Here is a 24401-nt window from a genome sequence, read left to right as displayed (position 1 = left end):
TTTAAAGTTATAATCAAAAAACGAAGAAAAAAATCGAATTTTTCCTTAATTTTTTGACATTTTGATTATTTAAACAATGTTCCGGACCTTTTTGAGAGGGAGGATAACTCAAATATTACTATTTGATATATTTCCAAGCAATTTCTGCAAAAAAATTTGAGTCACCTCTCAACGTCCAAATGTACTAATATTTTTACAGATGCGCCTGGTCTATTAGGATAAGGTGTATTGTTAATTTAATAAATAATAAAAAAAATTAGTTTAATAATTTTAAATACAAGGGTTTAAGCTATATATTAAACTCGAATTTTAGTATCTAGCAAAAAAACATTCAGCGATTATCTTAAATACAAATTACTCAACTTTCAACTAAGCATGACACGAGTCTTTCAAACTATTCTTTATAATAGTTTTGAAATTAGTTGGTCAATATTTCTCAAGCGATGGGAAAGATGATTAACCCAATTCCTATTTACTGTTTCCATTGTCTTGATTAAATTGCTTTGTGGTTCTGTTTTGTCCACTAGCTAGTTGTTTCGAACTGAAAATTTATAATAGAACTTCAGGAAATTGTAGTCTATAGTTAATTCGTGGAACAAAAATATTTGAAACTGGAATTTGTCTTTTTTGTCAAGCGAAAGATTAAATAGTATACGGGGTGTTTCATTAATAATTGGAAATATTTTAACTGTAGATTCTTGGGCTCAAAATTCTTTAAAACCATTTGACATATCCTTGTCATACTTGGCAGCAAGTGTATATAGGCACTGTGCACCCTATACACCCTACTAAATTATGTTAAATAATCGTTTCTGGCTACTACGTGGGTTTACTGTAAAGAGACCGGAATCATTAGACCGAAAGCAGTAGACCGAACTCATTAGACCGAAAAGCACTTTACCGAAACCTCACTAGACCGAACAGCAGAAGACCGAAAAGCAGTTCTTTTTACTTGTCGCAGTAAAAGAGATAAGACTAATGTAATTACAACTAAATGTTATTTGGATGGTTATTATAAACATTTAAAATGGTGTTAACGTCACTCTACCCTTAATTTATTTTTACCTTCACTAATTTGTTTAACGGATGAAAATTATTTCATATCAGACTGTACAGAGTAACAATTTACACAGTCTATATAAAATAATACAAAAAAAATACAATAAACAAAAAGACAGATATACAAAATCTTAGCATATTTATTTACCATTTCGGTCTAATGCTGTTCGGTCTAGTGAGGTTTTGGTAAAGTGCTTTTTGGTCTAATGAGTTCGGTCTACTGCTTTCGGTCTAATGATTTCGGTCTAATTGTCGTGTACCGGGTGTATAGTACCTATGAAGGACGGGAGGTGAACCCAAAAAATTACAGTGTGGAGACCAAGAGCAGACAGAAGAAGTAGAGGCAGACCTACACAATGGACAGACGACGTCAAAAGCATTTCTGGGAATTGGTTACTGGAAGCCCAAGATCGACAAAACTGGAAAAAATTAGGGGAGGCCTATGTTCAACTTTGGATGCAGGAGGCTGGATGATGATGATGATGACAGTACCTACACTTTCTGTCAACTGTGATAAGGATAATTATGTCAAATAATTTTAAAGTGCCGGGTACAAATAATGGTTCTTAAAGTTCTAAATAAAGAATAAATTTTTTAAAAAACTAATACTTAAAAAATATTTGACATATCCGTGTCATATTTGGCGGAAAGTGTAGATGCTGTAGACCCTACTAAATTATGTTAAATACTCGTTTTGGGCTACTACCAGAGGCGTACGACAGGGGAAAGTGAGTGGCTGGCCCTTCGCAAATTCTACGCCACTGGCGGAATTGCTATTTTAGTGTAATTTTTGGATTCTCCAATACTTTCTATGTAAATAATATATTCTTCATTCGTAACGATAAAATCGTTAGTTTTAGAGATACGTATTTGAAGTTAAAAACGAAGGGGCATAATACATTAATCAAAATAACTGTGCCGTTTCATTTTTAATTTCAGATATCTCGGAAACTAATGACTTTATTGTTACGAATTAAAAGTATATTATTTACATACAAAGTATTAAAGAATCGAAAAAATTGCACTAAAATAGCAATTCCGCCAGTGGCGTAGAATTTGGGAAGGGTCAACTAATAACTTTCCCCCGTCGTACGCCTCTTGTAGTAGCCATAAACATTTGTAACATAATTTAGTGGGGTTTACAGTACCTACACTTGCTGTCAAGTATGACAAGGATATGTTAAACGGTTTTAAAGTACTGGATACAAATGGTTTTTCAATTTTTAATCTGTCCACCGCTTTACACAAACCACCCGTATAGATTTTATATATGTAGCTTTTTTACAGGCCTTTTAGGCCCATAGCTTTGTTATTCTTTTCCGCTTTCTGTTATTTGTCAACTTGTTCCAGTAGGTATGTTATTCCTTTTTCCTTTAGGTCTTCTACTACCGCCTCTCTCCATCGCTTTCGGGGTCTTCCTGGCTTTCTTTTTTAATGTGGTACTCTCCATGCTATTTTCTTGACCACTCTGTCATCGTTAATTCTTTCTATTTGGCCCAGCCACTACAACCTTCTTGATTTTATTACGCTATCTATGTACTTAAACATCTAAAAGCTGCCTGTCCATCAGATACAGAGTACTCCGCACCGTTCACTCCAGAAGAAGTCTCAAACGCCATCAAAGACATTAAACCTAACAAAGCTCCTGGTACAGATGGTATACCTCCCGAATTCCTGATCCATTGTGGGAAATTTGCAAAAACCTGGTTGTCTAAATTCTATACAGATATACTCAAAACAGGTAACCTACCAAACATCTTTAAACAAACAAAAATCATAGCCATTCTAAAACCTGGAAAACCAACAGACAACCCAGCGAGTTACCGCTCCATCGCTTTACTCAGTTCAGCTTACAAGCTCCTCGAAAGACTGGTCCTGAACAGAATCTGCCCAAAGCTACTTCAAAAAATACCAATTGAACAAGCAGGATTCAGGCCTCAACGAAGCACCACTGACCAAGTGCTCTCTATAACTACCTACATAGAGGCAGGTTACCAAAGAAAACTGAAGACGTCTGTGGCATTCATCGATTTATCGGCTGCATATGACACGGTTTGGAAAGATGGCCTCATCTATAAGCTCCTGAAAATAATCCCCTGCAAAGCAACCGCCCGACTCATAAATACTATGCTGAGCAGTAGAAACTTTCGTGTAACCATGGGAACTACAGTGAGCAAACAGAGAACGCTTAACAACGGCCTCCCCCAGGGCTCCGTACTTGCACCGCTGCTATTTAGTATGTATATAGCTGATATGCCCCCTACCAGATCTAAAAAATTTGGATATGCAGACGACTGGGCACTTGCAACTCAAAACTCCTTAATACAAAACTCCGAGGCAATCCTAACGGAAGATCTGGAACGCCTGGTTAAGTACTTTAAACAATGGAGACTTAAACCTAACCCCAAAAAAACCGAGGTTAGCTGTTTTCACCTGAACAACAATATGACCCACACAAAACTTAAAGTGTACATTGATAACCAACTGCTCACGCACAACTGTAATCCCAAGTACCTCGGCGTCACCCTGGACAGAACACTCTCCTTTAAGAAACATCTTGAGAACACCGCAGCAAAGCTGAGAACCCGTAACAACATCATACAGAAGCTTTGCGGGACTACATGGGGCTCAACAGCAAGTACACTTCGGTGTTCAGCCCTTGGACTCGTATACTCCGCAGCTGAATACTGCTCCCCTGTTTGGCTGAACAGCGTTCACACAAAAATTATAGATACTCAGCTCAATGTCGCCATGCGTCTCATATCTGGAACGATCAAGTCTACACCTGTGGAGTGGCTTCCACTACTGAGCCACATACCTCCACCTAACCTTCGTCGTCAGCATGCTCTGCTTAGAGAATTCCAAAAGCTGCTTAACAACCCGCAGTTACCTATACACACATATGTCGCCGACGCTAACTCACATCGATTGCGCTCCAGAAAACCTCCGACTAGAGATGCAATAAACTTGAGTTCCAACAATTTCCAAATGAACTCCCAGTGGAAGAACATGCAGAGCGACAGACCGAACCTAATAATGAGAAACACACCATGCATCACAGAAACTCCACCAGGTTTTGACCTCCCCCGAAAATCATGGTCAACTCTTAACAGGATAAGAACGGGTCATGGAGTCTGCGCAGATTCCTTTTATAAATGGAAAATGAGAACCTCTGCTGAGTGCGACTGCGGCGCCGAAGAAACACACCATGCATCACAGAAACTCCACCAGGTTTTGACCTCCCTCGAAAATCATGGTCAACTCTTAACAGGATAAGAACGGGTCATGGAGTCTGCGCAGATTCCCTTTATAAATGGAAAATGAGAACCTCTGCTGAGTGCGACTGCGGCGCCGAGAAACAGACCATCCAGCATATGATTGCCGAATGCCCTCGGAGAAAGTATGATGGAGATCCTCTGGACTTCGCCTCTGCAACACCAGCGTCGATTGAATATATTAATACATTAGATGTTAGACTATAACATATGTGTGATAATGTTGTGTATCAAATTGCCATACGCTAAATAAATAAATAAATACGCTATCTATTTGTGGTTCTTTGTATATTATTATAAACTTCCTCATTTGTCCTTCTTATATACCCTTCCTCTGTTCTCTTCCCTCCTAATATTCTTCTGAGTATTTTTCTTTCCCATCTTCTTACTGTTTCTTTTGTTGTCTGGTTGAGTATCCATGTCTCACATCCGTATGTCGCTGTTGGTCTTATTATAGTCTTGTAAATCCTGAATTTCGTATTCCGTGACAGCTGTTGTGATCTTAGTAAATAATTCATGGCTCCCGCAGATCGATTGACTTTACTTAATCTGGCATCAATTTCTTTCATTTCTTCACACTTGTTTGTTATCCTTGCTCCTAGATATACAAATTCGTCTATTTCCTCAAACTTAAACTCTCCTAATTGTGTGGTTACATTGACTTACTTTGATTAATTTGTCCCATATCCCTTTTCTCTTCCTACTTTCATAATCTTGCTTTTCTTTTGATTTATTTGTAGACCCAGCTTATACGCTTCATTTACTAATCTTTCTGTTATCTCTTTCAGTATCTTATCACTCGTCGCTACAATTGCCACATTATCTGTATATCCCACTAATTTATGAATATTGTACAATATGTGCCCATTTCTATTTAAGTTGCTATTCCTAATGATTTTTTTCTAGTATAATGTTAAATATTAGCGTTGATAGCGGGTCTCCTTGCCTAAGTCCTGATCTGACTGCAAAATCTTCTGAGGTTCCCTCTTTTACTTTTACGTTGCAGGTCGTATGCTTCAATGTCATCGTCACTAGTTTTTTTAGCTTCGTAGGTATCAAATTCTTCCATAACTTCCGCAATTTTTTCTCTCTTGACAGAGTCTTACGCCTTTTTAAAATCTATGAATAATACTATTGCCTTGATTTTGTATTCATAGCAGCTGGTCAGTATCTCTTTCATTATGAATATCTGATCGGTTGTTCCTCTGCCTTTCCTAAACCCTGCTTGATATTCCCCTATCTGTGGTTTAACTAGTATCTCCAGCCTGATTTTACTGATTGTCGCTATTATTTTGTAGGCCACATCCAGCAGTGATATTTCCCGATAGTTTTTACACTCTGCCTCATCGCCATCCTTTTAAATCTGTATTATCGTTGCTTTTTCCCAATCATTCGGCATCTGCTCCTCTCTCCATATGTCCAAAATTAGTTCATACAGTTTACGTTTTATCTCTCTGCCAGCATATATTATTAACAATCATTCATCCGTAATGGAGTCGGAGGTCGGGCCAACAACGCCACACTTCCCGACCCGACAGATTTTGGGTGTCAAGCCAACCAAGTGGGGTTGTCACCCGACCAAATCGGTCAGCCCGACTGTCATGTACATTTTTTTTTTTGACGTACAACAAGCCTACACACACTCCAACGATCGGTTGTCGGTTAATCGGACCCGACACCGTATATTAAATGAAGTATGAAAATTGAACATCAAAACCCCAGGATCTGATATCAAAATCAAATATTAGTCCAGAGAAATAAGGTTAGGTCCTGTCACAGTGTTAGTTGCCATACTCCTCCGAGACCGCTTGACCGATTTTTACGAAATTATATATGTATATTCGGTAGGTCTTAGAATCGGTCGTAATCTATTTCTCATATCCCTGAGTGATAAGGGGTGTTCCCCCTAACATAACTAATGTAATGTTAGGCGGGGATATGTGTACATAACGTACTCTACATGACTACGAGTATATACGAATGAAAAACAAGCTTCGGAGATATTAATCGCAGCATATGTTTGAAGAATCAATTTAATTTTTTGACTGCACGGATTTTAATAATTCCACTTCACCGACTCCGAGTCGATTTTGTTAGGACATCATTTTTAAAGCTTTATTAACCACTCTGTTGAAGTTCAAAGTTTACTCAAACTTTTACATATAAACTATATACCTTGAACTTCAAAATGGCGCCGTTAGGTTGCTTGATTGTTATAAACAAAGTAGCTGTGAATTAAATAAAAAAAAAGTCGATAACTTGATCTAGGCGAAATTTTTTTGTGATAATTTGAGTAAAAATATCAGATTTACAAATAACAAAGTGGATTTAGTCTATACAGTTAATATTAACAAAGGTATTTAAATCATTTGTAAGCCAAAAATGACTTTACTTTATTAAAATATTTTTGCAATGGTAAAATTACATACTTTTGTTGATTTTTTATTAAAAATAATGATCTTTTGAAATATTGGTCTTTTTCTTTTATGTGGTACCCGCCAAATCGCTGTATCATTATTATTTTCTGAGCAATAACATTGCAAAAAAAGTTCTGTGGGATAAACAAATTGAATAAAATTTAAACTAATGCGAATCATGAAATTTTTTATGCATTACATGAACTATTTGACTCAACTTTTCATGCAATATCAAAGTCTTAAGTTCATTTTCACAAAATTTATAGCAAATTTTTCTTCTTCTTCTTCTTCTTTTATATAGGCAGTACTGCCTGTTTTTCTTCAACGGTGCTTTTCATTCTGCCCCTAAGTTGTCATTCCATGAAAAGAATAACTCCGAAAAATGCCGTTAAGAGTAGAACTTTTCTATTAACTCCGCGAAAAATATTATTTTCGATTATATGATTGTGTAAATTATAATCCCTTATAAAGTGTTAGCGAAGATATTTATTTTTTGAGGAGTATCAGCAAAAAACATCATTTCTGTTTGTGGATCCACGAAAATTATAATTACTAAAAAGTTCTCAGAAATAATTGTTTTCGTCGGCGAAACAGAAACAGAAAGGGAAATAATTGTTTTCGTCGGCATCTAGTATAAACTAAATCTTTTCGTTATAAATATTTTGGAAGTTATAATCTTCGCGGACACGCATATAAAAAAAATTGTATCGCCAATACTTCTTCTTCTTGATGTGCCTATCCGTGACGAATGTTGGCGATCATCATGGCAATCTTCACTTTATCTGCAGCAACGCGGAAAAGCTGCACGGATGTTGTGTTGAACCAGGTTCTGAGGTTCTTTAACCAGGATGTTCTTCTTCTTCCTGGACCTCGCTTTCCAAATATTTTTCCTTGCAGGATGGCTTGTAGGAGGGCATATCGGGATTCATTTCGCATAATGTGTCCAAAGTATTCCAACTTTCGAGATTTGATGGTGGTTAGTACTTCTCGGTTCTTCCCCATTCTTCTAAGAACCTCCTCATTTGTGACCCGGTCAGTCCAAGGGATTTTAAGAATTCTCCGATATAGCCACAGCTCAAATGCTTCCAATTTTCGGCACATATCCTCGTTCAAGGTCCATGATTCAACACCATAAAAAAGGACAGAGAAGGCGTAACATCTCAGCATTCTTACTTTTATACCAAGAGAAAAGTTGTGGCTCTTGAAAAACGCCCCCATACGGTTGAAGATTGATCTAGGTTTTCCGATGCGCGCTCTTATTTCTTGGTTATTGGTCCATTCTTCATTTATTATGGTGCCGAGGTAGTTGTAGTGCCTCACTCTTTCTACAGGGGTTTGGTTGATATAGAGTTGACCTTCTGTTATCTTTTTCTTGCTAACGATCATAAGCTTTGTTTTCTTTACGTTTATATTGAGTCTATATTGTTGACTGTAATACGTGATTTTGTCCATGAGGACTTGTAGGTCTTCTAGGTTGTCCGCAAATACTATGGTGTCATCTGCATACCTGATATTATTTAGCCGGTACCCGTTTAGTAGAATACCTTTTCAGTTTCGTGCAAAGCTTCGATAAATATTTTTTCAGAGTAAAGATTGAAAATTAGGAGGGACAACATGCAGCCTTGCCTCACTCCACGCATGATTTTGACATATTCGGTGAGTTCACCGTCAACTCTGAGGTTTGCAGTCTGATTCCAGTAAAGGTTTCTAATTATTTTCAGATCTTGGTTGTTAATTCCTGCTTCTTTTAGTATTTGCATCATCTTGGCGTGTTGTACTCGATCAAAGGCCTTCTCGCAATCAACCAGACATGCGTATACGTCGCAATTTACGTCTCTGCATCTCTGGAATAAGACTGGTATTGAAAACAAAGCCTCTCTCGTACCAACAGCATTTATGAACCCGAACTGGTTGGGCGAAATTTGACTTTCACATAGCTTGTAAATTCTCGTATGGATTACCTTTAGGAACGATTTTAGGAGATGACTCATCAGGCTTATCGTACGGTATTCTTCGCACTTTTTGGCTCCTGTTTTTTTTTGGAAGTGCAATAAACTCAGACTTCAGCCATTCTGTTGGTATTTGTCCAGAGTTCTATATGTTGTTGAATATCTTTGTGATTATTGCTATTGATTCGTTGTCCATCAGTTTGAGTAGTTCTGCTTGTATATTATCGGGACCTGCTGCTTTGCCATCCTTTAGCTGTGTTATGGCAGAATAAACTTCTTTCTGTAATATTCTTGGTCCATCATTTACCTCTTCTTCTAGCTCAAAAGTGTTAATCTCTTTGGTCTTCAAATAGTTTTTCTAGATATTCTAGATAAACACTTATCAAAGAGTTATTATTTTCACTGGAAATGTATTAGGAATCACATTAATCTTAGATACCAGCGATATATTCGGGCCTTTGTTTCCAATCTTAGGTGTTTGTTTTTCCAAATTGTGTCGTTTAGGCATCCGGCCGTTCTACTGGCTTTAATTATTTGTTATTCTCTTCTTCGATATTGTTGACGGCTGATAGATTAATTCCCAGATATTTGAAACTCATTACTTGTTATATAATTTGATTGTCTAACTCCAATTTGCATCTTATTGGTTCTTTGGCAATTACTAAGCTTTTTGTTTTTTGGGCTGATATTTTTATATTTATTTCTTTTGCGTTAATGTTGAACTCGTGCAATAATCTTTGTAGGTCGTCTTCGCACTCTGCTACTAACACGGTGTCATCAGTGTAACAGAGTATTTTTATCTCTGTATTGCCCATTTTGTACCCTCTTTTTTTCTTCACTTGTTTTATTATTGCATCCAACATTATGTTAAACAGTAGAGGGCTTAGTGAATCTCCTTGCCTGATTCCTGTGCTTGTTTCTATTTCTATTTTATTTCTTACATTTATGTTTATCAGTTTTATGATATCCAGTGGTAAATTTTTGTCATATAGTAGGTGTATCACATCTTTTAATTGGATTCTCTCAAACGCTTTCAAAGCGTTAGCAAATTTTTGATTTTCGAAATTTTAGTCTTATTTTCTCTGGCTCCGAAGCAAAAAATAATCGAACCAAAAGTCAAAAACTGCCATTTTAAACCTTTGCTCATCTACTAAAAGATGAATACTCTAAATAAGATATTTAATTACCCTATTTTTACCTGCAGCGATTTAAATGAAAACACTGCCATTTTGACCCTTATTTGTTAATAACTATTATATGCCTTAGAACTGTGACGGGCATTGTTGTATTTATAATGTATTAGGTATATAGTACCCAAAAAACCCATTTGCAACCTGGCTGGTCAAATGTGCCGAACATGATATATTTGACTTATGTATAATATATGGAGTATATGTATGGATAACTAGAATCCCATACGAAGTTGAAAAAATGTAACTCTTTATGCTTTATCTACGATCATTTCAATTAATACAAAATTACGAAAAAATATAATATAAACATCGCAATATAACTAGCAACATCGCTTCGTAGTAGATACCGCTCTTATCAAATTAGTGTTAGTTGGATGCAACTATGTAATTACTAATTCTTAATGTTTGTATTATCATCTTGACATTTATAATGTAAAAAGGCCACAAACAGGAAATTGATACCGAGTAATTATCGTGAAAACCCCACAGATTGGCGCGTTATATATACAGGGTGGGGCATTACTGCGAGGAAGTCCAATTACTAGTATGTCGTAAGAGATACAAAAAAAATATTTAGGTAAAAGTTGGGGCATAGATAGGACCATAATTTAAAAAAATATTTTCAAATATGCAGGGCCATTCGTATTGACAGGGTGACACAATTTTAAGTTTTTTAATGGAACAACCTGTATATTTTTACATTTTTGGATTCTCCTCGATGTCTTCTGTAAAGTTACAATGTTCCATCTCATTTCTATAATTTCTCCTATTGTCTTCCTTTGTGTTGTACTTCTCATATATAGATTTTCTCTTTATTTTGTTTCTTTGACATTTGAGTTAATTTTCTTCCAAGCCTTTTCGTTTTAGTTAACATTTCATTCTGTAGTCTTTCCATTCAAATTAAGTTCCCATTCACTATTCAAAAATTAAGTTCAACACTTCAATTGTTCTAGCTTCTGTCCTATTCCCTTAACGTACTTCAAATAATAATTTTCTGAAAGCCGAACTATTTATTGTAATTAGCGAGCATCAAATATTCGTCAGTACTAGTTTTTCTCCAATATGTTAACCACTTAAAAATGAGTGCCTTCATATAATTTGTTCTCTTCCGAATAAAACTTGAAGCAAGCAAAATCCATGAAATAATATTATCTACAACAAGAAGTTTTTCCCAACTTATTTGGGTCGCTGGGTAGAGCCTATTCCCTTGCTGTATGAACCAAGTACCATCTAGCCGCCGTTCTGCACCGGTGCCCATGCAACTACAATAAGGGCCTGCATCCGAACACCTCCAATCAACAGAGGCTACGTGGAGCCGAAGTCCCTCCTGACCTGAGGACGGCAACGGAGATCCCTCGACGGACGCAAAAGATAAGTAGCCCTCTTGCAGTCAGGTGTTAGCAAAGTGCTACTGAACAAATTAGTTTCGTTGACAATTTTCATTTTGTTAATAATCTTCTTTTTTTTTTCTTCAGTATTTTAAATAGCAATAATGTGTATCTGATTGATTTACTAGGGTCAATAAATGAATATGTAAAACTTTCGAATTTTATTGATTAATCTCCCTTAGATCCTTGGAAAAGTGATTTATTGTTGCACAGCACAGGACCTACGCAAGGTTGAGCTAGCCAATAACCTTTGTAAGGCTTACACTTCTTTTTTAAAATATAGGGTTTTGTACTGTTATAGGGGGCAGTTTAAAAGATAACTACGTTTTTTTTATTAATTTCGAACATTCACACCCTGTAAGTAGAATTGCAGTGATTTGACATCAAAAAATATATTTATCTTCAAATGATTTTTAATATCGTCTAATATTGTTATTGTGGTTGCACAAGAGGTTTATTGTTTACATCTGGCACAGTTCTCTTGCTAATAAACTTTGAAGTTTCTCCTCTTGGCTGTCGTCTATCAGGAAATTGATGATGATAAATTCTTGTTGCTAGTAGCCCATTTTTGTTACACTCTCTTAGCACAAAAACCATATCAATCAGTTCCTTACAAAAATTCATTGTAATAATGGTAACAAAGCAACAGAAACTGTAAAAATACTCGTTTGACATTAGACTTCAAATTTTGAAACACATTCGTGTAAAAGTCATAGCCATCTAGGTAGAATACCATCTAATACACTGGGGTGCAAAATTAACCGGACACCTTAAAAATGGGTAATTTTTGATGTCCCGAATTTCCTAAACCTGTTGTCCGATTTAAGTCATTTTTTTAATATATTGTAGTCTTATTCTTTAACAATATAGCTATAATAGTATTGTTGCTAAACAGTCAAATTTTCATTGTATACTGGGTGTACCAATCAAACTTTTTTTTTTCTCAAATTTCGCATCACCCTGTGGAATATTTTAGCATTTATAAAATACTGAAATTAAAATCCGACTATAGCTTCATGTTTTTAAGGGGTAATTCTACATGAAAAAATAATGACAGTTTGCTTTATAAACAGTATGTCCGCATGTTGTGTATGTTTCCGAAATAGGGGGTGTTGAAATTTTTCTTACAAACTGACGATTTATTTATTGCTTTAAAACCGGTTGAGATATGCAAATTAAAGTTGGTGGGTTTTAAGACGTAGTTATTGTACATTTTTTGACATACAAGTAAGAATTTAATATTCACTATTGGCGCGCATACGGGTAATATGAGCCTTGGTGAATATTAAATTCTTAATTGTATGTCAAAAAATGTGCAATAACTACGTCTTAAAACCCACCAAATTTCATTTGCATATCTCAAGCGGTTTTAAAGCAACAAATAAGTCGTCAGTTTGTAAGAAAAATTTCAACACCCTCTATCTCAGAAACGAAGCATTTGCGGACATAGGTTTATAAAGCAAACTGTCATTATTTTGGTATACAATGAAAATTTACCTGTTGAGCAACAATATTATTACAGCGATATTGTTAAAGAATAAGGCTATAACATATTAAACAATCACTTAAATCGGACAACAGGTTTAGGAAATCCGAGACATCAAAATTGACCCATTTTTAAGGTGTCCGGTTAATTTTGCATCCCAGTGTATTAACAAACTAAGGATCAGTCATAATTAAAAAGAAAATTAAGAAAACATAGTTAAAAACTTTTTGTTATGGTACTTAATACAGTTTTTTAAGAAAGTTTTGTATAATCAGAATCTGCAATAAAAAATGGGAGTTTCTATTAAATATTTCAGAGTTATACCCCACTTCTAGTGGGTAGGGTGAGGGGTCATGTTTTGTGCCATTCGATAGAGTTTTGAAAAATATTAAACACGTGTTTTTATTTAGAAGTATTTCTCGAGATATTAGGCCGTTCCCATAATTTTCCTAGGGTATAAGGACATAGACGTAACCAGGGGGGTTGGGGGTTATAACCCCCCCCCCATTGGAATGTACTTTGAGCTCTATACGCCTAACACCATACCCCCAGAGATCTTGCAGTAGTTGTAAGCCCCCTTAGGATCATCCTGGTTACGCCATTGTATAAGGATGAATCTTTTTTTTCGATTTTAGCGCCATCTATCAATAATTCGAAAAATATCTCAAATTAAAAGTTACTTATTTTTGTACAAGGAAGCTAAATCTGCAATAAAAATGGAAATTCCTGTTTAAGATTTTAAATTTGCCTCCACTCCACCTCCAGGAGGTAGAGGGGGAGTCGTGTTTGGAGGTGTCATTCGATAGATTTTTAAAAAATATTGAGCAAGTGTTTTTTAGTTTTTCGATCCGAGGTTCGTTTCGAGAAATATTCGACCGTCACTCTTTTTTTTTTCACATACCCTGTATATTATTATCTAATTATTATTTTTGAACTTTTCCTTGGTCTTTCGGCCTGGGATTAATAAAAAACTTATTGGTGTTCAAATACACTGAGGTGCAAAAAAATCGATCCACTAAAAATTTGGTCATTTTTGAAGTTTAGAATTTTCTAAACCTGTCGTTGGATTTAAGTGATTTTTTACCACGTTATAGCCTTATTCATTGACAATATCGCTGTAATAATATTGTTGCTAGACAGTCAAAATGTCATTGTATACCGGGTGTACGAATCAAACTGTGCCTTTTTCTCAGAGTTCGCATCACCCTGTGGACTATTCTAGCATTTATAAAATACTGAAATTAAAACCTAACTATAGCCCCAGGTTTTTTTAACATTTTGTCTTTCGATTCATTCGCTTATATTGGATAATGAAAAAGTTAGGTACTTTAACAACTGGCCATGTTCGTCATCAGTACAGGGTGTTTCTAAATAAGTGTGACAAACTTTAGGGGGTAATTTTACATCAGAAAATAATCACAATTTGCTTTATAATCATAATGTCCGCAAACGCTGCGATTCCGAGATACGGGATGTTCAATATTTTTTTTACAAACTGACGATTTATTTATTGCTTTAAAACCAGTTGAGATATGCAAATAAAATTTGGTGGGTTTTAAGACGTAGTTATTGCACATTTTTTGACATACAATTAAGAATTTATACATAATTTTACCCGTACGCACGCCAATGGTGAATATAAAATTCTTAATTGTATGTCAAAAAATGTGCAATAACTACGTCTTAAAACCCACCAAATTTGATTTGCATATCTCAACTGGTTTTAAAGCAATAAATAAATTGTCAGTTTGTAAAAAAATATTGAACATCCCCTATCTCGGAAACGAAGCGTTTGCGGACATATGATTATTAAGCAAACTGTTATTATTTTCATGTGTAAAATTACCCCTTAAAGTTTGCCGCACTTATTTAAAAAAAAAAACCCTGTACTGATGACGAACGGCCAGTCGTTTTTTTTATTATCCAACATAAGCGAATGAATCGAAAGACAAAATGTTAAGAAACCTGAGGCTATAGTTAGGTTTTAATTTCAGTATTTTATAAGTGCTAGAATAGTCCACAAGGTGATGCGAACTTTGAGAAAAAAACACAGTTTGATTCGTACACTCAGTATACAATGACAGTTTGACTGTCTAGCAACAATATTATTGCAGCGATATTGTCAATGAATAAGGCTATAACGTGGTAAAAAAATCACTTAAATCGAACAACAGGTTTAGGAATTTCGAAACTTCAAAAATGACCAAATTTTTAGTGGATCGATTTTTTTGCATCGCAGTGTAGTTGTTCTCCGTGTATGTTACAATTAGTTTTAAAAATAAGTTATTAGGAAAAGTGTATTAAAAAAATATCCGAACTTTTGACGAGCCGTATTCTGTAACAGAAAAAAAATTGGCCTTCTAGCGTTTTTTCACGGCACTGTAGCTTTTTTCAAGTTTTTTCCTTTGATACTTGGATCTGGTTTAGTCGTGTTCGAGTTTATATTTAAAGATCATGCATATATTACAATTACATCTCATGTGCTAGTTTCCACATTTCAGCACGAAGTATTTTTTCTCATCAAAGTTACATAATTTTTGTTTTTATAGTTATATAATTTATACTTATGGTGTTAATAAGTTACACTTTCAGTTCAACAGTATAACTTGCTTGTTTATCTATAAAACTGAAATATTCATTATGATCCTTCTCAGATCCTTCTTACGGTCGTATGACGTATTTTTGTATTTTAGGCATGTCAAGTATTATCTACGCTTCTTTCACACACTAAGCGAACGGCTCCACGGGCGAGAAATTGACGCTAGCAGTAGCCGTAAAACGAACTTAAGGTTCCACGGAACGGAATAGGAATAGCCGAACTGAATCGACTAAGGACTTGTGCGTAGTCGGTTCAGTTCGGCTATTACTATTTCGTTCTGCGGAACCACCATTGATTATAGACACATCCGTGTCTATAATCAATGGCGGAACCTAATCGAACGACTCCACGACCGACAAGTTTACGCCAGCAGTAGCTGTAAAACGAATTTAAGGTTCCGCGGAACGGAATAGGAATAGCCGAACTGAATCGACTAAGGACTTGTGCGTAGTAGGTTCAGTTCGGCTATTCCTATTCCGTTCCGCGGAACCTTAAGTTCGTTTTACGGCTACTGCTGGCCTAAACTTGTCGCTCGTGGAGCTGTTCGCTAAGGATTTGAACTTGCGATGATTTTAATGCACGATGACATTCCAATAGTGTCTCGAGCAATGCCATGGTACCTTCAGAGACATGTTAACCATAGACAAGGCATACTGAGAAAAAAAGCGCGGCAGTCGATCTATCTCTTTCTACTAAGCGATATCGCTCATATGACGGACAAAGATGGCTAGACCACTCAAAATGAGTATTGACCAATGGCGTCCTTGATATCGGCTTTACACCTCGATGCATTGAGTGGCATATGACTAGCCTCGTCTATGGTTAACATGTCTCTGGGTACCTTTCACATTAGGGCGATGCCACATTATGCGTTTTGACCGGATGCGTTTCCACCGCATCCAGTCAAAACGCATAATGTGACAGGTCGGTCCGGTTGCGTTGGAAACGGATGCGCTTTGAGACACCGTTACACGCTTATAAACTGCATCAGGCAATGCATAGTGTGACAGGTCGGTCCGGTTGCGTTGGAAACGGATGCGTTTCCACCGCATCCGGTCAAAACGCATAATGTGGCATCGGCCTTACACGGCGGTTGGAACGTTCGGTGAAGTCGCCGTGTGCGGTGTGCGCACCACTGTCATCCCTTCGCATCCCTCCAACAGACGGTGGTCATGTCGTGTTTACGAACCCGTGTTGAGCTGCCCCCCCCCCCCACTTGCAAAAATTAAAAAACAAATAGCCCTGATTTATGAGCTATTTATGAGCTCTCATATTCCGCCAATTAAAAATTTTGAGCTCGTTCCACTGAGCAGGAATTTAATATTTTATTGGGGGGCTGAGTCAGCCCCCCCACTACTTAAAAATAGGAATATTGAATCGATTTTTGCGGCAGAATTACGAGATATTTATGAGCTCTTGAAATAATATAGTTTCGATTTTTGAGCTCACCCCCTTCAACCCCAAACAACCCTTTAATTGATTTAACCTAACAAGAGAAAAATGCTGAGAAAACTTAAAATGCATCGTATTGCTGATATAATTCCTATAGCTTATATATTCTAAGAATAAACTATTAAATCACGTGCATTTCGATTATTGAGCTACAACCCCTTCGCAAGAAAACTACCCCATCTTCCCGGCTTAAGAGAGAGTTGTACTTAAAATACATTAAATTAATTATTTGGCGACTACATATCATTTAATAATTTATAAGCTCCCAAATTACGCGCATTTAGATCAGTAAATTGCTATTTATTTTGTATAGTGCAGTCACTGAAGGTAAAAATCAACGATTACTTTCAATTTCGGTGAACCTTCATCGATTTTCACGAAAATTGGTCAGTGGTTAGAGGATACCTCAAGAAACAAAGGTGACATGGTCCACCTTGCGCCTTTACCCTGAGGGTGGATACCGCCCTTCTCGGGGGGTGAAAATTATTTTATAAAAAATAACTGCACAAATCAATAAAAGGACAAATTATAAGCAACATAATTTGTTATATAAAGTTATTAAAATAAATCAATACTTTTTAAGTTATTAAAGATCATATATTATTCGTCTTTTGAACTCTGCTGTTTGGTTTTCCTTCTTAAGTTTTATAATTTGGCCCAGATAATATATATGTATAATCGTGAACTTGTTCTATTTCATCTTGTCCGATCCTCATTTTGATGTTCTCATCTGTATTTGTTATGATTTTGGTCTTGCTGTTATTTATATTAAGGCCCATCTTTCCAGCTTCTATGTCTAGTTCTTTCATCATTTCAAACAAATTCTTCTTTTTTATCGGTTATTAATACCATGTCATCAGCGTACCTTAGATGGTTCAACCGTTGTCCACAAATTTTTATAGCTTTTTCTTCCCATTCTAATCTTTTAAAAATATCTTCCAGAGCCTGATTGAAAAGTTTCGGTGATATTGTGTCACCCTGTCTCGCGCCTCTATTTATTTGTATTGATTGTGTTCTTTCATATATTTTAATTGTTGTTTTGGCTTTCTTATGTATTTTTGCTATTAGGTCTGTATATCTGTGTCCAATTCTGCTGTTAATCAAAGAACTTTTCACTGACCAATGTTCGACACTGTCGAAAGCCTTTTCGAAATCTATGAACGCTATATATAGAGGAATGTGGTGTTCATTTGCTCGTTCTATAAGGATTTTCATACAAGGTACATCGTTCGTAAGAAAATAGTAGTATGTAATTAAAAAAATTAATAAATATAAAAACACTTAGGTAATGAAATCCAAATTACCAGAGACAATCAAACTGATGAACTGCAATGAACATTAGCATGGGCCGCATATGGAGCTCTATCAGACATCTTCAAGAGCAACATGCCAAATTATCTAAAAAAGAAGACGTTCGACCGACGTGTGCTTCCAGTCATGACTTACAGTGCCGAAACACTATCGTTAACCCAGGCCACAGCATTCACAGCAACCAAACTTAGAGTGATCGAAAGAAGAATGGACCGGTATGTAGCTTTCAGGTTGTGTCGAATCCTTTCCTGGTTTTACTATAGCAATGATGTAGCATTTTTAAAAAGTTTGGGAAACTCTTGTATGAGTAAAATATCATTGTAAAACTCGAGGAGACATTTTTCCACTTTGGGTCTACATAGAGTCTAGATTTTTTTTACGAATTCGTGGTAGATTTCTTATGTTTTGCTGGAAAATCTGTAATATTAACTGTATTTTGTTTTAAAATTACTATTTTTGTTCTTTTGACTAAAAGTTTTGTTTTTGTTTTCAGAAGGGAGCAATGGCCTTTATTCTCCAGTTACACATGCTGGCAACAATTGGTTGCTCAAACCAAGAACCTCAGTAGGGACCATGCTGCTTTATCTGAAGTATATTCCAACCATTTAGTGGCCCGTCTCTCTCAAGTTATGGAAGACGTACAGAGAATTTACAAGAGAGTAAGTGTGTTGTTACGATATTTACTAATAGCACAAGCTGTGGGCAAAAAAGTTAGATTTCATGCACTAATCAGTGAATGTTTGGATATTATTATAGTTTAAAGGGGTAAAAATGCACTTTTTGATTAAGAATATTTCAAAGCTTAGGGTAATTGCCTGTATAAAATATAGCCATAAAATCATAAAATTACCTTTACTAAATTTATTAATGACTTTAACACTTATAATTTAGAATACATTTTAAACACTTAGTTTATCTAGTTTTTTATTTGAATTTATTTACATTTATTTTAGTTTTCTATTTACACTTGAAACATAATACAAAGTTGCGGTCCTGAACCTAGTTGATTAAGTACACCTAAATTTAGTCTCAAAGTTTTTCATCGCTTTACCATAGTAAATCTTTAAATTAATTATAAGAAACATAACCAGTAGTTTAGTTATTAGTTGTGATTTGATTGCCGTAAGTACTTTTATCAATATATTTACGGTTTCATCAAAATCTTATAGAATTTCAATCCAGTCATACAGTTTTGTAAATTCAAAGGTGTTTAACAAAAACTTGTTTTTTGGCTTATCTTCGATAAGTTAAATACTTTGTAATTGACAGAGTCGTACTGACCCAATTACAATATAAGAAAATTAAAATAAAAAGTATTTAACAATTTTATCCGATGGCTGGTACTTCTGACTATAGGGGTCCTCCAATGTTACCCGATCAACAAACACCATCTTACTCTACATTTACCCAACAGAAAGCAGCTACATTCCCTTCGAAACTACAAGCAGTTATTATCCCAGCAGTAGACACACTAAAATTAGAAGACTACGTTACAGCAATAGGATCACTAGTACAACCCAAAAATGTACTTTTTTCATCACGAATTTCTAACGGCAGAATCTGCATCTACCTTTCCAGCAAAGAAGTTGTTGACACTTTTTTAACAGACTACGGAGGTATAAAAATAGGAGATAATGTTATCAGAGCAAGAAGACTAGTCACTCCTGCTAATAGGTTACTGCTGTCTAGTGTCTGTCCGTCTATTCCTCATCACATCCTCGAAAAATATCTCGCCGAGAAGGGCTTTCACCGATGTCTTTCTTAAGAGCAGGAATTCAAGATCCTCAATATAGTCACGTATTAAGCTTTCGTAGGCAGGTGTACTATACACCTGCCGACAATCTTGTTATTCCTGAATCAATTCTCATTGACTTCGATAATACATCTTACCGAATCTTTCTTTCTGATGGACTCACTTGCTATCTCTGTCATCAATCTGGTCATATCGCCTCAACATGTACCTATACGGCCATCCAGCCAAACCCGTCCATACCTACATCCCAAACTGACCAAGACTCTATTTCTTCCTGTAATGCAACAGCTGAAGACAAAAATCACTCTGTCCAGCATCAAACAGAAAACACTGGTGAAATAATGGACTCCCAAGAACTCCCTACAGAAATTACTATACCGAAACGTTCTCATTCTGAAATATCGTCTCCACTTGATACACCACCGGTAGAAAACACAGAAATAGATTTTACAAAACCTAAAGCAAGATCAACAAAAAAGCCAAGAGTTACTAAATCTGATACAAAAACTGGAGAAACAGTTTCTACTGAATCACTTATCCAACCTGCAAAGGAATTTATTGATAAAGCTTCAACCCTGTTTGAATTAAACTATACAGAGATAGTCAGCTTTCTGGATGATGCACACGGTTCCCCCAATCCATTAAGTATCGCACAAGAATAAACGAAAAACATAACAGGACTATTGGCAATGCTAACAGAAATCTACCCCAAACTCGAAGACAGACGCATTAAATCTAGAATTACACGAATAAGGAAGAAGCTACGTCGTCAACTAAATCTAGATCAAACTGAAGGTGATAACTCCGAAGATACAGATGTTTCCCAAGAAAACCTCAATTAAAAAAAAATCAATAAATGTGCTACGCCTGTGACGTCAATATAACTGTAGATCACATTGTTATAGACTGTCCATCATATCATCTGCAAAGACAAGCTACTGGACTACCATGTGATATAAATTGTGCGTTAAACAGTGCGGATTGTGACAAAATCATTAGGTTTTTAAAGGAAACTAAATTATATAACCAAATATGAGTACTACGTTTCAGAACAACCATAAATTAAAATCAACTTTGTAAAAACTATTGTAAAAAAAACTTTGTAAAATAGTTTATATTTTGTATCAAATTAATATGTATCATTGTACCACCGCTAATAACCTTTTATGGTTGATGCGGGTTATTTCTAATAAAAAAAAATAATACAAAGTTGTCTCGACAATATAAAATGAATATGTGCGCACGGAATTACTGAATCACAATGCCTAAACATTTCAAATTATTCCTTATTTAGGCTACGGCTCCACGGGCGAGAAATTGACGCTAGCAGTAGCCGTAAAACGAACTTAAGGTTCCGCGGAACGGAATAGGAATAGCCGAACTGAACCGACTACGCACAAGTCCTGTAGTCGGTGCAGTTCGGCTATTCCTATTCCGTTCCGCGGAACATTAAGTTCGTTTTACGGCTACTGCTAGCGTCAATTTCTCGCCCATGGAGCCGTAGCCTTATGGTTACGGTTCTGATTTTCGGTCCATCTACAGAACTTCGGCTATCATCATGGCATCTACACTCCTAGCCGAGTGATTGCCGCCCTCTTTGGGCTCTTCCAATTCGTTTGTCGCGGTGAATTAATCCGCATTAACATTTTCGTTTTACAATTGGTTGTGTGACTTGGCATCTTCTACAATTTTCCTCCATTCGTTCCTGTTTTTGCTTCTGGTTACCCATTCTCTGACTCCCATCTTCTTAAGGTCCTCCACTATCTGGTCCTCCCATCTAGTTTTGGGTCTTCCTCGTGGTCTACCTGATACAGGTCTCCATTTGGAAATTTTCTTGATAACGGCTTCTGGATTCCTCCCTTCTATATGTCCCATCCATCTGAGTCTCTGTGCCTTGATAAATCTGACGATGTCTTCTCCTTTCAGAACTTCGTGGTTCATGAGTTTTCTAAATTCACTATTACCTAAGTTTAGTGGTCCTGCTATTCTCCGAATTATTTTCCTTTCTAGGATCCTCAATCTTTCTTTCTCTTTCTGTGTCAGACACATTACTTCAGCACCATATGTGATTACTGGTCTAATTGCTGCTTTGTAAATTTTCAGTTTTGTATTCTGAGTAAGCTTCTTATCTTTGAGGAAGTTACTGTATTTCCAGTAGGTTCTGTTTCCTGCCTGGATTCTTTCATTAATTTCGATACTTCTATCATTAGTTCCATTAACTGAGACTCCAAGATATTTAAAATGTTCTACCTTTTCAAATTCATATTCACCAATATTTAAGCTTATCATATTAACTGGGTTTTTTCTTGAGCATATTAGGTATTTTGTTTTAAACCCCTTTTGGACGCTTCTTTGCATAACTTCGTAAATTCTTCCTTTAAACTGTTTAGGTTCCTGCTAATTAATGCTATGTCATCAGCATACGCCACAAGTTGCGACGTCGATGTTATAATCGTACCTTTTATTTCTGTAGCTCTTATTGTTCCTTCTATAGCGACATTAAATAGTGACGTTGATAGAGAGTCTCCTTGTCGTATTCCACTTGCTATTTCTATATTTTTGGTGATTCCGTTATCTGTAATTATTGCTGCAGTCGATCCTCTCATTGTCATTTTCGTAAGCTTTATAAGTGTCATTGGTATATCTAGGTTTTACATGTCTTCCATTAGGTCGGGTCTTGTTAAGCTGTCAAAGGCTTGCTTGAAGTCTATGAAAAGGATGTGTAAGTCGATATCATGTTCGTAACATTTCTCAATTGACTGTGTGATTATGTGAAATGCGTCTATTGTTGACCTTCCCTCCCTAAATCCGTGCTGGTAGTCTCCTATTTTAGTTTCAATGTGTTTTGAGAGTTTTTGTCTGATTAATGATGTCAATATTTTGTAGCAGCTGTTTAACAGTGTTACTCCTCTTATAGTTGTTACATTTTGTGGTGTCCCCTTTCTTAAGAATCAGAAATATCCATCCAGTTTTCCATTCTTCGGGCATTCTTTCTTCTTCCCAAATCCTTATTAGGTCGTATATTTTTCGTTGTAGTTCTTCTTCGCCTCGTTTTATTAGCTCATTTGGGATTTCATCTGGGCCTGCTGCTCTCTTTTGTTTTAGATTTCTTATCACATGTAAAAAGTCACGGCTTTTCGATTTCGATTTCATCATCAAGGTCTGTTTCTTCTGTATATTCGAGAGAACTTTCTCTCGCCTTAAATAACTCTTCGTAGTATTTCTCCCATATTTTGGCATCAATCTTAACTGTGGGTTTCTTCTTGTTTTGTGATTTTATATATTTGTAAAGCTTTACATTATTCTTGCTATTTACTTCCAACTCTTCTATAACTTCATCAGTCCATATCTTTTTTTTTTGTACAGCATTTGTCTGAGTATTTTTTTTTCTCCTATACTCTTCCAGATCTTCTTCTCTACCTGTCTTCAGCCATTTCTTTCGAGCTAGGTTTTTTTCCCTGGTTGCTGTTTCGCAGTCTTCGTCATACCGTTCTTTTTGCCTTTTTATTTCTTTGTATCCTATTACTTTTTCTGCTGCTATCGAAATGTGGCCTTTTATTTCTTTCCACGTTTCTTCTATGTTATTAGGGTTCGAAACTTTTAAATTTGCTTCAAACTCTTTAGAATAATCTTTCTGATGAACAGTATCCGCAACTAGTTTCCTTACGTTCCAATTTTTTCTTTTCGTGAATTTATTTGTGTCTTTAATTATTTTCATTTCCATATTTCCTATTACTAGGAAGTGGTCAGAATCTGCATTTGCACCACGATACGACCTGACATCTTGAATTGTTCTCCTCCACTTTTTTGAAATCAAAATATGATCGATTTGATTACCCTCCGTTGATGCTGGTATTAGCCATGTTACCTTATGTTCTTTTTTGTGTTTGAAGTGTGTGCTCAGTATAAATGTGTCTGTTGCTGCTGCTAGGTTACAAAGCATTCTCCCATTAGTATTAGTAGTTGTGTGGAGAGTTTCCTTACCAGCTACGTCCTTGTTTATATCTTCCTTTCCTATCATTGCATTGAAATCACCTAGTAAAATTAATATGTCATTCTTGGGTATATTTTCATATATCTCTTCGAGTTTCTCGTAAAAATCGTTTTTGTATTCCTCATTCGCATTCTCGGTGGGAGCATATGCATTAATGAATGTTAAATTAGATTGCTTGTTCTTTATTCTGACATAAGATAATCTTCCACTGCTAATTAGGAATGTCCTTGTTTGTTATCTCCTGAATAAAACATTGTATATTTCTTTTTTACTATTGCTCCTTGATCTTTCCATCGAATTTCTTGTAGTGCTAAGATTTCCATCTTGTACTTTTCCATCTCATTCGCCAGCTCTTCCATTTTCCCTGCTCTTAATAAAGTCCTAATATTCCATGTTCCTATTCTGATCTTGTTAGTTTTTCGTTTACTTCGATTTTTTTGTTTTTTGTTTTTTATTATACTCTTTACAACCGTTTCCTTAGTCATAGCCAATTTTCGTTCCTGATTTTTATCGTTTGCTGAATTA

The 24401-nt window shown here is 35.9% G+C and overlaps 1 protein-coding gene across 3 annotated transcripts in view; it reads left to right on the top strand.

Moving 5' to 3' along the window:
* LOC126878714 (SLIT-ROBO Rho GTPase-activating protein 1-like) overlaps positions 1-24401 on the top strand; it is a 466675-nt gene that overhangs the window by 282737 nt on the left and 159537 nt on the right. For all 3 annotated transcript variants that reach the window (XM_050641582.1, XM_050641579.1, XM_050641581.1), the window contains exon 3: positions 18623-18788. In XM_050641582.1, the coding sequence (XP_050497539.1) occupies positions 18623-18788 (166 nt within the window). The remainder of the gene's footprint in view (positions 1-18622; positions 18789-24401) is intronic.

The sequence above is a fragment of the Diabrotica virgifera genome, chromosome 10 (genome assembly GCF_917563875.1).
Source record: "Diabrotica virgifera virgifera chromosome 10, PGI_DIABVI_V3a".
NCBI lineage: Eukaryota > Metazoa > Arthropoda > Insecta > Coleoptera > Chrysomelidae > Diabrotica > Diabrotica virgifera.
The sequence above is the reverse complement of the archived record's forward strand: the minus strand, read 5'-3'. Positions and strand labels throughout refer to the sequence as shown.